This window comes from Salmo salar, chromosome 28 (genome assembly GCF_965601325.2).
Source record: "Salmo salar chromosome 28, fSalSal1, whole genome shotgun sequence".
Lineage (NCBI taxonomy): Eukaryota > Metazoa > Chordata > Actinopteri > Salmoniformes > Salmonidae > Salmo > Salmo salar.
Window position 1 is genome coordinate 38,919,727 of NC_138318.1, and position 16,844 is coordinate 38,936,570.

At 42.1% G+C, this 16,844-nt stretch overlaps 1 protein-coding gene across 2 annotated transcripts in view; it reads left to right on the forward strand.

Annotated features, from left to right (window-relative positions):
- The first annotated feature begins 356 nt into the window (after nt 1–356).
- LOC106590859 (uncharacterized) overlaps nt 357–16,844 on the forward strand; it is a 36,270-nt gene continuing 19,782 nt past the window's right edge. The window contains exons 1-13 of one of the 2 annotated variants that reach the window (XM_082970593.1): nt 357–651; nt 780–987; nt 1,122–1,288; nt 1,432–1,562; nt 3,041–3,207; nt 3,394–3,479; nt 4,299–4,379; nt 4,704–4,818; nt 7,081–7,256; nt 8,604–8,825; nt 13,330–13,532; nt 13,722–13,853; nt 13,991–14,131. In XM_082970593.1, coding sequence (XP_082826719.1) covers nt 493–651; nt 780–987; nt 1,122–1,288; nt 1,432–1,562; nt 3,041–3,207; nt 3,394–3,479; nt 4,299–4,379; nt 4,704–4,818; nt 7,081–7,256; nt 8,604–8,825; nt 13,330–13,532; nt 13,722–13,853; nt 13,991–14,131 — 1,988 coding nt within the window. In that variant the 5' untranslated portion in view covers nt 357–492. The remainder of the gene's footprint in view (nt 652–779; nt 988–1,121; nt 1,289–1,431; nt 1,563–3,040; nt 3,208–3,393; nt 3,480–4,298; nt 4,380–4,703; nt 4,819–7,080; nt 7,257–8,603; nt 8,826–13,329; nt 13,533–13,721; nt 13,854–13,990; nt 14,132–16,844) is intronic. The other variant, XM_045710286.2, reaches the window with a different exon arrangement.

Below are 16,844 nucleotides of genomic sequence, written 5' to 3' on the forward strand. Positions count from 1 at the left end.
AATCCCAAAGGATGCAAAGGGGGCAGTCTAGCCAAATATATTATTTATTTGAAATACATTTTTTGTTGTATAACTATTTTTGTGGAATAAAATACATACAGTTTTGCATTCTATTACAAAATATTTGATTGCAATATTTTTTACTTTGAGGCCTCATTTTGGGTTTCAGAACAATTATTTTTGAAAGAAAATTAAAAAATGCTCTCGAAAAAAAAAGACACAAAATGTACTTCCATAGGCTATGCTGGCTATTTTAACAGTAAAGTTAGAAGAATGATTAATTTAGGTGGCAATGGCATCATTAACAGGACTTATCGGCCTTTTAATAGCGTTTGACCCAAACGGCTTTCCGTATTTCAAAAACTAGCTTGTTTCCATGGTTACATACAGACACTGAAATGTCAGTCCGTCAGTGTATGTGCGACTGTTTACAGAAATCCTAGAATATAACAACAAAAAAATAGTTTCAAACAGCTTTAAAGAAAAGCTAAAATGGACAATTGTGATTTGGAGAAACTTGCAATTTCGGGACAGACGTTGCAGCCTGCGTTCAAAGCAGATGTAACAACTTACAAAGTTACTGTAACAAGCGATGTCGACCGGGTTACATTGGACCTGCTCACAAGTGACTGCGGAGCCTGTTATAAAATAGTAAGTCTCAACAAAGTAACGTTTGGATGCGAATATTTGTTTAATACTATAAGATATCCTACACTGTGTACTACGCACATCATTGTTTTCTTCATGCTCTTGCAAATCTATACATTTGATATTTTCAGCGTTGTGGTGATGGCTCAAAGTCCATCAGACTGAATGATGGGTTGAATTTGGTTGAAATAGAGGTGGTAGCCGAGGATGGCACCTCCAAAAAATATTGCATTGAAGTCACCAAACTGTCTGCGAGGACTGCAGAGTTGAGTGACCTTACAATCGAAGGAAATGTTCAATTACAACCTACATTTTCGGCAAACATCTATGATTACTCAAGTAAGTGGATATGCATTTAAAAAAAAAAGATATGAAAATAAAGTATGTATTCAATTTTATTCTCATGACTTATTCTATGACTTATATAATGTGCAGGTTTTTTTTTTTAAACCTGGAAATCTTTTTTCATTTAGGCACAGTTCCTTTCTACTGTAACTCGGTGACCATACTGCCCAAGGTTCCTGATAGAAACATGAAAGTTTCAGTGAATGAAGAAAGTGATTCACAACCTTCTCTATTGACTGTTGGAGAAACTAGCCTCAGTATCAAGGTCTTATCAGCAGATGGCAGCAATTCTCAGGTAATTACACAAACTGCTACTGTACTGGCAACATTTTTATGGAAACCTTTGCTAAATCTTTGTGGACTTTAGATATAATGATACATCAAATATTCAGTGATTTCTGATGGATTAAAGAATGTCTCTTTCAAAACCACTCCTAGATGTACTATGTGTTGGTGATACGAGAGCAGATTCCCATGGCTGTGTCTTTCAGTGATGTGAAAGAGCAGGTGTACTATGAGTGCCCTGTCACTCTGACGGCCCTCTACAGACCCATATCCATCAACCAGAGGTAGAGTTACTATAGCAGGGGTATTCTAATCCTACCCTGGAGGTAGAGATACTATAGCAGGGGTATTCTAATCCTACCCTGGAGGTAGAGTTAATATAGCAGGGGTATTATAATCCTACCAGAGGTAAAGTTAATATAGCAGGGGTATTCTAATCCCACCCTGGAGGTAAAGTTACTATAGCAGGGGTATTCTAATCCTACCAGAGGTAAAGTTACTATAGCAGGGGTATTCTAATCCTACCCTGGAGGTAGAGTTACTATAGCAGGGGTATTCTAATCCTACCCTGGAGGTAGAGTTACTATAGCAGGGGTATTCTAAATCCTACCCTGGAGGTAGAGTTACTATAGCAGGGGTATTCTAATCCTACCCTGGAGGTAGAGTTACTATAGCAGGGGTATTCTAATCCTACCAGAGGTAAAGTTACTATAGCAGGGGTATTCTAATCCTACCAGAGGTAAAGTTACTATAGCAGGGGTATTATAATCCTGCCCTGGAGGTAGAGTTACTATAGCAGGGGTATTCTAATTCTAACCTTGAAGGAAGAGTTACTATAGCAGGGGTATTCTAATCCTACCCTGGAGGTAAAGTTACTATAGCAGGGGTATTCTAATCCTACCCTGGAGGTAGAGTTACTATAGCAGGGGTATTCTAATCCTACCAGAGGTAGAGTTACTATAGCAGGGGTATTCTAATCCTACCAGAGGTAGAGTTACTATAGCAGGGGTATTCTAATCCTACCCTGGAGGTAGAGTTACTATAGCAGGGGTATTCTAAATCCTACCCTGGAGGTAGAGTTACTATAGCAGGGGTATTCTAATCCTACCCTGGAGGTAGAGTTACTATAGGAGGGGTATTCTAATCCTACCCTGGAGGTAGAGTTACTATAGCAGGGGTATTCTAATCCTACCCTGGAGGTAGAGTTACTATAGCAGGGGTATTCTAATCCTACCCTGGAGGTAGAGTTACTATAGCAGGGGTATTCTAATCCTACCCTGGAGGTAGAGTTACTATGGCAGGGGTATTCTAATCCTACCCTGGAGGTAGAGTTACTATGGCAGGGGTATTATAATCCTACCCTGGAGTTCCAGAGTACTGCTGGTGTTCTGTTCTACCTGATAATTAGTGGCACCCACTAAATTAGTCCCTGTTAGAGGGGAAGAATTAAGAAAAAAGCAGTGGGACTGACTTCGAGGTCCAGATTTCAATTTGACGGTACTATACTATAGGTTCGAACCCAGGTCTCTTACTCTTCAGGGCCCATAGTCACACAGAAGCTCAGAGCAGTGCTGATCTAGGATCAAGTCCCCCTTGTTTATAAAATGTTATTCAATATTATCTGAAAGGAAAAACTGATCCTAGATCAGCATTCATACTCTGAGTCGCTTTATGAATATGGGCCCTGGTCTCAGGCAAGGTTATTTATCAATGTGCATGGATTCTTTCTCATCAATTGAGACTCAGACACTGTTTTCTGCAGTGATCCACAGCACCTGTTCTCAGCCCCCTACATTGACATGCTGGCGAGAAGGTCGAAGGTCGACCCGCTAAACGAGTGTCCCCTCGGAGACAGATGGAAGGTTCTGGAACACGATCTGGACAAGACCATGTCTTCTGCCCTGGTCAAGTGCTTCTTTGCATACCGAGGTACACTGTCACAAGCCAGAACGATGATTACTTTCTCAAATAAGATTATTTATTATATCGAAAGAATGTTGTAATGTTCGAATTTCACTCATTATCAATATCAGCTAATCAGCAGTTAGAGAAGGGACCACATCTACTGTGTGTTTGTCATTAATCATGGAATATGTCTCTGTTACCTCTTCAAAGGATGTGAGAGTGTGATGAAACTGGCTGAAGTGGGGTCACATGCACTGGAGTGTCCACACAAACCCTCAGCGGACCTGGACCAAAAGGTCAGCATGAAACATTGACGTGTGTGTGTGTGTCTGTGTGTGTGAGTGAGTGAGTGCGCACGTATGTGCAGAGGACTGAAATCCCAGCCATCGATATCTAGGCTCTTCTCGTGCTTTAACATTGGTGCTTACCTCAGGTACGTTTCAGCCTGTAGGTTGAAGTGCTTTAACCAAATGACCGTCCCGTAATAAAACTTGCCGCATTGCATGTCTGTGTGAAATATTAATGTAATCTTAATCCCTTATTAATGCAATCTTTAATGCTGGAATACGTAATGGTGAAACTTCCACGTCCGTTTGAGATATTACAACCACAACAAAGAATACCTTTAAACAACTTACACCGTTTCCCCCCCCCCCCCCCCCCCTGACATTGACAAAACAGCAGAATATGTACTGGATGTTGTTTTTAACATGATGCTGGATTTCTATTTAACCTTTATTTAACTAGGCAATTCAGTTAAGAACAAATTCTTATTTACAATGACAGCCTTGTTCAGGGGCAGAACGACAGATTTTTACCTTGTCAGCTCGGGGATTCGATCTAGCAACCTTTCTGTTACTGACCTAACGCTCTAACCACTAGGCTACCTGCCACCCCAATGTATGCTACTCCTCCTCTCCTCCTCATCCTCTCCTCCTCCTCTCCTCCTCCTCTCCTCCTCATCCTCTCCTCATCCTTTCCTCCTCCTCTCCTCCTCCTCCTCCTCCTCTCCATCAAAACAAAAACAATAACATAACATACTGTATGTGCTGGGTTGAATAGTGGCACAGTTTCCTCTTATGTGGATTTCAGCTTTAAATGTACCTTTCTTTCAGGACGTCACTGAGACAAGCTGGTACAAGAAGCATTTTGCATCCTCGACCTGCTTGGAGATAGAGACCAAACACACCTTGGAGGTAATAAGAACACTTTACATATGGTTACCTATGATAGAGGTTTAGACTTTGAAAATGACTAAAGCTATGTAATTACAGTGCAACACTCTAGTTATGGATTACTCACTGATACAAGGTATTTATATAATTGATGTCCTACAGAGAACTGAAATATTGTAAAGCGTTGCCTATTTTTCATATCTTGCTCTGTTCGCTATCATCGTTGTTGCTAAGATTGTTCAAACCTTTGTCATCTCATCAGATAGATAGATTCTCTGCTATTGTGTTGCTGATGAAGCATCATTCATTCTGCATAAGTGAGGATATTTCCTTTGTTCTCCACAGGTGCATAACTGGGAGAAGAGACTTCAAAAGGCAATAGGACAGGATAGTGCCGATAATCTGTGTTCCCTGGCCCAGGACAATCTGAAACTCTACAGAGAGCGTCTGCCCAAACCAGGTCGGTAAGAGTTTCCATCCAACGCAGCTAAGCCAAACCTCTGTGAGCATAGCGGATTAGCCTTGTCCATTGGAAAAATACACAAAGAGAGGCTAGTTAGCGTTAGCATAGCGAATTAGCCTTGCTTATTGAAAAATACATGAAGAGAGGCTAGTTAGCATTAGCGTCAAGGGCCTATCCAGACATGATGCAGGACACTGTTTGTCTTTTTTTTTGTCCACTTGTTCCTGACTAATCACTGAATCTGAGAAGTGATATCAGAGAAGTGTTGAATGGGAATCGTTGGTCCTCATTCTGAAATCTAATCCTAAATCTAATTCAAAGCCACCTTAACAGTCTTCCATGATGGTCTTGAATGAGGAACAGTAAAGAGTCTTTCAGAGTTCAAAGTGCAAGAAGTCTAGGGAAACAAGCACCAGTTTCCTCTTTTCTATCGTGCTGATTATTCATTTAGAACGTATGGCTTTGGGGTCAGTCCACTGGGGTCAGTCCACTGGGGTCATTCCATGTAATTTCAGCAAGCTATGACACTGACCATCTCAGATTGTTCTGAAATCTTTTCTGTCGTTAGAAACAGATAAAGTTAGCATTCCTGCAACATTATTTTGTTAAAATATCATTTGATCTTTGAAGAAATTAAGCTAATTGATTGCATCCACATTGGCCATTTTAATGTATAGGATTCATATAATAGTCAATGAATATATTACCTAACATCCAATTGTGGACCAAACTTGTTTCTAACAATGAGTAAGACATGAGGAATCCCATTTTTTTTTTGAAAAGCCAAACACGGACGCCCCACACCAATCCCACCCCAACAACCGGTATACAGTATCAGTTCTCCCTGTCTGACTAGTAGTATGGAGCTGCTGCTTGGAGTATTGTTTCTTCATACTATGAAATGTATTCTCAGTGAATTTGGTGATGTTACGTTTATGTTGTTAGGTCTTACATCCTGATATTTCCAGGTTCTGACCACTAGATGGTGCTGTTCCTGCTGTTAGGTGTTTTATTTCTTTCTTTAAGAATCCCGACGCTAAAAGGAGTTTACTCAAATGACTAAATTACATATTGGGTTCCTTCCTGTGTACTCGTTGTTGGTTGGGTAGGGGGGGGGGGGGTCCGTGGGTGGCTTCTCATTGGGCACACACTGGTTCAATCAACGTTGTTTCCACGTCATTTCAATTAAATTATGTTGAACCACTGTGGAATAGACATTGAATTGACATCCTTTCCCAGTGGGTTTTGACAATTCCTTTGGATTTCTCATGTCTTACTCATTGTTATAAAAACGTTTGGTCCCAATTGGAATGTTTGGTAATATATTTATTGACTATTATATGAATCCTATAACATTAAAATGGCCCATTTGCATGCAATCAATTAGCTTAATTTCTTAGAGATCAAATTATATTCCAACAAAATAATATTGCAGGGTTACTAATCTATTTTTTTTTTCTCACTACAGAAAGTTTTAGACCAATCTGTCACGCCCTGGCCATAGAGAGGGTTTTGTTCTCTATTTTGGTTAGGCCAGGGTGTGACATGGGCATTCTATGTGCCCTTTTCTATGTTTTGTGTATTTCTTTGTTTTGGCCGGGTATGGTTCTCAATCAGGGACAGCTGTCTATCGTTGTCTCTGATTGGGAACCATACTTAGGTAGCCTTTTCCCACAGGGTTTTTGTGGGTAGTTAATTTCTGTTTAGTGTTTTGCACCTTACGGAACTGTTTCGGTTCTTCTCTTTGTTATTTTTGTTTTAGTGTTCAGTTTATTAAAGAAAGCATGAACACTTACCACGCTGCGTTTTGGTCCGATGATTCTTCCTCTTCAGACGACAAATACTGTTACACAATCTGAGATGGTGGGTGTCCAAATCCTCTTTCTTGTGCTTTTTGAGGTGGAACGACCCTTTGGTGTGTCAGGGCTATGAAGCCATAGTTAGAGAGGGAGGCTTAGATTGTTCTAGAGTGTAAAAGGCTGTAAAAGAACATGAGCGGTGGCGATACTTCCCTCATGTGTGTTAAAATAGAAGCTCTTTATTTTACTCTGGGATGCAAAGGGCTTGACAACAATGTAAAGTGACAGGGTAGATATTGCAGAAGCAATTTACACCCATTTAATATTTCATGCAAAAAGATGCAGGCGATCTTTCACAAGTGAAAGTAAAAATTAGGCTGGCACGGAATAACCCTTTTCCTCATCATGTGTGCGTGTGTGCGTGTGCGCGTGTGTGTGTGCGTGTGCCGGACCTACCCAGGTGACCTGCTGCAGTATGAGGATGGTCAGTCTCCTCTGGACTGTCTGGAGCAGGCTGCTGTCCATTATGCCTCAGCCATCAAGCTCAAGCCCCGAGACCCCAGACTCCACTTCCTCCTGGGGCTGGCCCTGGAGGAGCAACACTATGCAGCAGAGATGTACGGACTGAGGAGGAAAGTAAGTAAGCCTTGGTCAAGCCAGAAAGGCTCCTGCCCTATGGGCCAATCTCCTAATTCTGTAGCGTGAGGCAGCTTGATGTACAGTCCCCTGGACAGGACGCTAGTCTATCGCAGGGCCAAACCACTCATTGTTGAATTTGTGATTTCCAACTTGTTGTGTAATGTTTATGTCCAATGGCCGATTAGCACCAATACGTTTTATCTATTGTTTCTCTTCATTATTTTTCTATATATGACAATGATTAAAAAGGATTTGCCAGCAGATTGTCAACTTGATTCATGATGATGACTGCTAGCTAAGATTTTGAAAGTATGATGTTGACATGATCAGTCCAATCAAAGCTGCTGTACATGTAACAGTGTAGGTTCCGTCCCTCTCTTCGCCCCAACCCGGGCTCGAACCAGGGACCCTTGCACACATCAACAACTGACACCCCACGAAGCATCGTTACCCATCGCGCCACAAAAGCCGCGGCCCTTGCAACGCAAGGGGAAACCCTACTTCAAGTCTCAGAGCGAGTGACGTCACTGATTGAAATGCTATTAGCGCGCACCACCGCTAACTAACTAGCCATTTCACATCGGTTACATACATATAACATGAATTGACATCATTTTATCTGTGGCCAATGAGCTTGAGCCTTCTTGGATGGGCACTTCTAATATAACTCTATGGCAGCACACAAGGAGCTAGAATTTTTGCGCTCTTCCAATAGACTTGGCGGTGACGTAGTGTCCCCATGAGTGACAGAACACTGAGCCAATCACGGCACAAACGTTCCGTATTTTCTGCTGGCTTGCCCCACCACCACAGAAAGCACTGAGCTAGAGTGAAACACCTGTATTTTGGAGTTGCCTTAATCAATTATATAATTGAGTTAATAAAGCTCCATACAAACATGGTTTCTTTTGTGTTTTCTTGATTAAGGCAACTCCAAAATACAGGTATATTATATATATATATATATATATATATATATATATATATATATATATATATATTTTTTTACATTGTTTGCAAACTGATATGTGACACGTATTAATGCCAAAATAACGTGCAAAACAGGCAAGCCCCCCAAATAATGTGAGGCTCAGAACAGGCTCTGCCCTGCCCGCCCTGAATAACGGGTCGCCACTGACTGAAAGTAATCAGATTACACTACTGAGTTTAATTCATCCAAAAGTTAGGCTTCTGATTACTATTTTGGACAAGTAACTAGTAACTGTAATGGTTTACATTTAGAAAATAACCTACCAACCCTGTTCCTGTATAACGCACCCTTTACTCCAAAACATGACCAATTTGAATATGTGTATTTTCTTCTTCTTCTGTTTCCTCCTCCAGGCTGATGGGGACGTTGAGGACCTAAGCAGTGCCAAGTACACGGCGCGTCAGGATGACATCCTGGCTGTGTGTAAGCTGCATGGCTTCCCTGGCACGCCTACCATGGAGAACCAGCTACAGGCCCTGGACACAGAGTACCACCAGCTGAAAGAGCAGGGCCAGTCGGGCAAGGCAGACTACATCCAGACCCTGTTCATCTTCCTCTCCAAGAAGGCAGGCAAGGTCAGAGACACAATACATACAATTACAAAGATCTATATTGAGAAAGTGGTATTCACTTTTTCAGCAGGGACCCCAACCCCCCCCCCCCCCCCCCCCCCCCCCCCCCCCCACCAGAATTGCTTGCGACAACAACCCATCCCAAATCTAATGACACAACTTTCAAATCTGAAAAAAACGAAATACCCAAATTCTCCAAGATATCAACTGATAACCGTCATTACATTTTCTCTTATTAAAGACAACCAATAAATACTTTCACTCAATAAAATGTAAATTGGTCTAATAGTCTTTCTCCAAAAAAAAGGGGCAGGAAAACCCCCACAAGGGTTTTGAATACCACACTGTATTAAGCAAATATAATTCCACTACATGTATGATGATTCTGGTGTGACTGGTATTCTAGTATCAGGGACTAGGTAATATAGTATCAGGGACTAGGTAATATAGTATCAGGGACTAGGTAATATAGTATCAGGAACTGGTATTCTAGTATCAGGGACTAGGTAATATAGTATCTGGGACTAGGTAATATAGTATCAGGGACTAGGTAATATAGTATCTGGGACTAGGTAATATAGTATCAGGGACTAGGTAATATAGTATCAGGGACTAGGTAATATAGTATCAGGGACTAGGTATTCTAGTATCAGGGACTAGGTAATATAGTATCAGGGACTAGGTAATATAGTATCAGGGACTAGGTAATATAGTATCTGGGACTAGGTATTCTAGTATCAGGGACTAGGTAATATAGTATCTGGGACTAGGTAATATAGTATCTGGGACTAGGTAATATAGTATCAGGGACTAGGTATTCTAGTATCAGGGACTAGGTAATATAGTATCTGGGACTAGGTAATATAGTATCAGGGACTAGGTAATATAGTATCTGGGACTAGGTAATATAGTATCAGGGACTAGGTATTCTAGTATCAGGGACTAGGTAATATAGTATCAGGGACTAGGTAATATAGTATCAGGGACTAGGTAATATAGTATCAGGAACTGGTATTCTAGTATCAGGGACTAGGTAATATAGTATCTGGGACTAGGTAATATAGTATCAGGGACTAGGTAATATAGTATCAGGGACTAGGTAATATAGTATCAGGGACCAGGTAATATAGTATCAGGGACCAGGTAATATAGTATCAGGGACTAGGTATTCTAGTATCAGGGACTAGGTATGCTAGTATCAGGGACTAGGTATTCTAGTATCAGGGACTAGGTAATATAGTATCAGGGACTAGGTAATATAGTATCAGGGACTAGGTAATATAGTATCAGGGACTAGGTATTCTAGTATCAGGGACTAGGTATGCTAGTATCAGGAACTAGGTAATATAGTATCTGGGACTAGGTAATATAGTATCTGGGACTAGGTAATATAGTATCTGGGACTAGGTAATATAGTATCAGGGACTAGGTAATATAGTATCAGGGACTAGGTAATATAGTATCAGGGACTAGGTAATATAGTATCAGGGACTAGGTAATATAGCATCAGGGACTATGTAATATAGTATCAGGGACTAGGTAATATAGTATCTGGGACTAGGTAATATAGTATCAGGGACTAGGTATTCTAGTATCAGGGACTAGGTAATATAGCATCAGGGACTATGTATTCTAGTATCAGGGACTAGGTATTCTGGTATCAGGGACTAGGTATTCTAGTATCAGGGACTAGGTAATATAGTATCAGGGACTAGGTAATATAGCATCAGGGACTATGTATTCTAGTATCAGGGACTAGGTAATATAGTATCAGGGACTAGGTAATATAGTATCAGGGACTAGGTAATATAGTATCAGGGACTAGGTAATATAGTATCAGGGACTAGGTATTCTAGTATCAGGGACTAGGTAATATAGTATCAGGGACTAGGTATTCTAGTATCAGGGACTAGGTAATATAGTATCAGGGACCTGGTATTCTAGTATCAGGGACTAGGTATTCTAGTATCAGGGACTAGGTATTCTAGTATCAGGAACTAGGTAATATAGTATCAGGGACTAGGTATTCTAGTATCAGGGACTAGGTATGCTAGTATCAGGAACTAGGTAATATAGTATCTGGGACTAGGTAATATAGTATCTGGACTAGGTAATATAGTATCAGGGACTAGGTAATATAGTATCAGGGACTAGGTAATATAGTATCAGGGACTAGGTATGCTAGTATCAGGGACTAGGTAATATAGTATCAGGGACTAGGTAATATAGTATCTGGGACTAGGTAATATAGTATCAGGGACTAGGTAATATAGTATCAGGGACTAGGTAATATAGTATCAGGGACTAGGTATTCTAGTATCAGGGACTAGGTAATATAGTATCAGGGACTAGGTAATATAGTATCAGGGACTAGGTATTCTAGTATCAGGGACTATGTATTCTAGTATCAGGGACTAGGTATTCTAGTATCAGGGATCTGGTATTCTAGTATCAGGGACTAGGTAATATAGTATCAGGGACTATGTATTCTAGTATCAGGGACTAGGTAATATAGTATCAGGGACTAGGTAATATAGTATCAGGGACTATGTATTCTAGTATCAGGGACTAGGTATTCTAGTATCAGGGATCTGGTATTCTAGTATCAGGGACTAGGTAATATAGTATCAGGGACTAGGTATTCTAGTATCAGGGACTAGGTAATATAGTATCAGGGACTAGGTAATATAGTATCAGGGACTAGGTAATATAGTATCAGGGACTAGGTATTCTAGTATCAGGGACTAGGTATTCTAGTATCAGGGACTAGGTAATATAGTATCAGGGACTAGGTATTCTAGTATCAGGGACTAGGTAATATAGTATCAGGGACTAGGTAATATAGTATCAGGGACTAGGTATTCTAGTATCAGGGACTAGGTAATATAGTATCAGGGACTAGGTATTCTAGTATCAGGGACTAGGTATTCTAGTATCAGGGACTAGGTATTCTAGTATCAGGGACTAGGTAATATAGTATCAGGAACTAGGTATTCTAGTATCAGGGACTAGGTAATATAGTATCAGGGACTAGGTATTCTAGTATCAGGGACTAGGTAATATAGTATCAGGGACCTGGTATTCTAGTATCAGGGACTAGGTATTCTAGTATCAGGGACTAGGTAATATAGTATCAGGGACCTGGTATTCTAGTATCAGGGACTAGGTAATATAGTATCAGGGACTAGGTATTCTAGTATCAGGGACTAGGTAATATAGTATCAGGGACTAGGTAATATAGTATCAGGGACTAGGTATTCTAGTATCAGGGACTAGGTATTCTAGTATCAGGGACTAGGTATTCTAGTATCAGGGACCTGGTTTTCTAGTATCAGGGACCTGGTATTCTAGTATCAGGGACTAGGTAATATAGTATCAGGGACTAGGTAATATAGTATCAGGGACTAGGTATTCTAGTATCAGGGACTAGGTATTCTATTATCTGGGACTAGGTAATATAGTATCTGGGACTAGGTATTCTAGTATCAGGGACTAGGTATTCTAGTATCAGGGACTAGGTATTCTAGTATCAGGGACTAGGTATTCTAGTATCAGGGACCTGGTTTTCTAGTATCAGGGACTAGGTATTCTAGTATCAGGGACTAGGTATTCTAGTATCAGGGACTAGGTAATATAGTATCAGGGACTAGGTATTCTAGTATCAGGGACTAGGTAATATAGTATCAGGGACTAGGTAATATAGTATCAGGGACTAGGTATTCTAGTATCAGGGACTAGGTATTCTAGTATCAGGGACCTGGTTTTCTAGTATCAGGGACTAGGTATTCTAGTATCAGGGACTAGGTATTCTAGTATCAGGGACTAGGTAATATAGTATCAGGGACTAGGTATTCTAGTATCAGGGACTAGGTAATATAGTATCAGGGACTAGGTATTCTAGTATCAGGGACTAGGTATTCTAGTATCAGGGACTAGGTATTCTAGTATCAGGGACTAGGTAATATAGTATCAGGGACTAGGTATTCTAGTATCAGGGACTAGGTATTCTAGTATCAGGGACTAGGTAATATAGTATCAGGGACTAGGTAATATAGTATCAGGGACTAGGTATTCTAGTATCAGGGACTAGGTAATATAGTATCAGGGACTAGGTATTCTAGTATCAGGGACTAGGTATTCTAGTATCAGGGACTAGGTATTCTAGTATCAGGGACCTGGTTTTCTAGTATCAGGGACCTGGTAGGGACCATTGAGATGAATCTATGTATCGCTATAATGTCAGAGAGACATCCAATGGATGTGGGACCCAGTTGACGTGTGACATTTCAACAGCCTGTGAAGGGCCTCTGAACGGCTTTGATCTCTCACTCATTGATCTCGGAGTAAGTAGAGCGGCACAGAGATCACTCGACCTGGCTGGCTCCCGGTGGAACAGCCCCATTCAAATCAATTATAGAACAGAATGATCAGTTAGTTCAAGATTACGTTTGAGCGCTGTTGGTGCAGACCCAGACTGGGGGTTGACGTTCCTGCCCTTGTACCTCAGGATGGCAGTGCGGGCGTAGGGGACGAAGAGAGCTGTATTCACCGGGCCCTGCTGAAGTACCTGGATGCCTGGTCGCTGAACAAGGACTTCTGGGAGTACAATCTCCATGTGGGGCGTATGCTGCTGCTGCAGAAGAGGAACACTGAGGCACTGCAGCACCTGCAGACCGGACTGGCCCTGCGGCCCTCACAGCCAGCACTTAGGTCAGCACACGCTGTAGTATGTTTAACGCAGTTGGTTCTGGGAACCAGACTTGCTTTAACTCCTCAAGCTAAATCCTTGGCTTTAGCTCAGCGGGCTACGACAAATCTGTAGCATGCAGGAGACCTGGGTTGGCCCTATTGGTCACATTGCCAGGGGTAGGTAACTCATGAACGTGTGTGTGTGGGCAGGTTCTTCACAGGTCTGGCTCTACTGCTACAGGAGGAAGCCTCAGAGGCTGTGGAGGAGGAGGCAGCTCTGTTTTTACAACAAGGCCTGGAGCATGTTATAGCACAGTACTGCAACACGGAGAACAACTACAGGTGAGAGAGAGAGAGAGAGAGAGAGAGAGAGAGACTTGATTTACAGACTTCCTAAAGTACACTTCTACGTGATGTGCAGTCAGTGTTTCTTTGTAAGCTAAAAGGTCCCCTTTTTTCCTGCCGTGACATGAACTCAGTGGTTTGGAGCAGAGCGTGACAGACCCTCTGTCCAGTGTGAGAACACAGTTCCTGCGTGGCTGCCTCACCCTTGGTGCCCTCCTCCACCAGAAGAACACTCTCTCTCAGAAGCCAATGAGCGCAGAGCAGGTCTATCACAGGTGAGTTTTATATTGCTTACCTGGTTCAAATCTCTTTGTTCTGTCTTGCCAAGTCTCTATGTATGTATACTGAACTAAAATATAAACACGGAAGTGTTGGTCCCATGCTTCATGAGCTAAAATTGTAAAAAATCCAGAGATATTTCATACGTACAAAAAAGCTTATTTTTCTCAAATTGTGTGCATAAATTTGTTTACATCCCTGTTAGTGAACATTTCTCATTTGCCAAGATAAATCCATCCACCTGACAGGTATGGCATATCAAGAAGCTGATTCAACAGCATGATCATTACACAGGTGCACCTTGTTCTTGGGACGATAAAAGGCCACTCTAAAATGTGCATTTGTGTCACACAACACAATGCCACCGATGTCTCAAGTTTTGAGGGAGCGTGTAATTGGCATGCTGACTGCAGGAATGTCCACCAGAGCTGTTGCCAAATAATTGAATGTTCATTTCTCTACCATAAGCCAGCTCGTTTTAGAGAGTTTGGCAGCACGTCCAACCGATCTTACGACCGCAGACCACATGTAACCACGCCAACCAAGGACCTCCACATCCAGCTTCTTCACCTGTGGTATTGTCTGAGACCAGCCACCCGGACAGCTGATGAAACTGTGGGTTTGTCTGAGACCAGCCACCCAGACAGTGGATGAAACTGTGGGTTTGTCTGAGACCAGCCACCCAGACAGCTGATGAAACTGTGGGTTTGTCTGAGACCAGCCACCCAGACAGCTGATGAAACTGTGGGTTTGTCTGATACCAGCCACCCAGACAGCTGATGAAACTGTGGGTTTGTCTGAGACCAGCCACCCAGACAGCTGATGAAACTGTGGGTTTGCACAACTGAAGAATTTCTCCACAAACTGTCAGAAACAGTCTCAGGGAAGCTCATCTGAGTGCTCGTCATCCTCACCAGGGTCTTGACCTGACTGCAGTTCGGCGTCGTAACTGACTTCGGTGGGCAAACGCTCACCTTCAATGGCCACTGGCACGTTGGAGAAGTGTTCTCTTCGCGGATGAATCCTGGATTCAACTGTACCGGGCAGATGGCAGACAGCGTGTATGGTGTTGTGTGAGCTAGCGGTTTGCTGATGTCAACGTTGTGAACAGAGTGCCCTGTGGTGGTGGGGTTTATGGTATGGGCAGGCATAAGCTACAGACAACAAACACAATTGCATTTTATTGATGGCAATTTGAATGCACAGAGGTACTGTGAAGAGATCCTGATGCCCATTGTCGTGCCATTCATCCGTCGCCATCACGTCACGTTTCAGCATGATAATGCACAGCCCCATGTCGCAAGGATCTGTACACAATTCTTGGAAGCTAAAAATCACCCAGTTCTTCCATGGTCTGCATACTCACCAGACATGTCACTTATTAAGCATGTTTGGAATTCTCTGGATCGATGTGTACGACAGCATGTTCCAGTTCCCGCCAATGTCCAGCAACTTCTCACAGCCATTGGAGAGGATGGGGGAGCAACATTCCACAGGCCACAATCAACAGCCTGATCAACTTGTCTATCACAGTGCCATCCTTTTTGTCACCAAATCCACATAAACTACCCACCACTGCGACCTGTACGCTCTCGTTGGCTGGCCCTCGCTTCATATTCATAGCCAAACCCACTGGCTCCAAGTCATCTATAAATATCTGCTAGGTAAAGCCCCGCCTTATCTCAGCTCACTGGACACCATAGCAGCCCCCACCCGTAGCACGCGCTCCAGCAGGTATATCTCACTGGTCAACCCAAAGCCAACACTTCCTTTGGCCACCTTTCCTTCCAGTTTTCTGCTGCCAATGACTGGAACGAATTGCAAAAATCACTGAAGCTGGAGTCTTATATCTCCCTCACTAGCTTTAAGCACCAGCTGTCAGAGCAGCTTACTGTACCTGTACACAGCCAATCTGTACCTGTACATAGCCAATCTTGTCACGTCCTGACCATATACTTAGGTATTTTTGTATTATATTTGGTCAGGACGTGGCAGAGTTATGTTTGGTTATGGTATAGTGGGGTTGTGAGTGTGGGTTTAGGTTCTAGGTTAGGTTTTCTATGTGTAGGTTGGGTGCTGGACTCTCAATTGAAGGCAGGTGTGTTGAGTTGCCTTTGATTGGGAGTCCTATATTAGTAGGGTGTGTTTGTCTGTGTGTTTGTGGGTAATTGTATTTTACACTGTGTTTCGTTTCACCTGTGAAACTGTCACCTTTCTCCTTTGCGTGTTTATTTTGTTTTGTCGTTTCCATCTATAATAAATATGATGTGGAACAGTCAACCCGCTGCGTATTGGTCATCGAGTGATTTCGACATATCTTCCGATGAGGGAGAATACGAGGAACGTGACAAATCTGTAAATAGCTCACCCAACTACCTCATCCCCATATTGTTATTTATCCTCTTGCTCTTTTGCACCCCAGTATCTCTACTTGCACATCATCATCTGCACATCTATCACTCCAGTGTTAATGATAAATTGTAATTATTTCACCACTATGGCCTATTTATTGCCTTACCTTCCTCCTCTTCTACATTTGCACACACTGTATGTAGATTTTTCAATTGTGTTACTGACTGTACGTTTGTTTATGTGTAGTTCTGTGTTTTTGTATGTTGTCGAACTGCTTTGCTTTATCTTGGCCAGGTCGCAGTTGTAAATGAGAACTTGTTCTCAACTGGCCTACCTGGTTAAATAAAGGTGAAATAA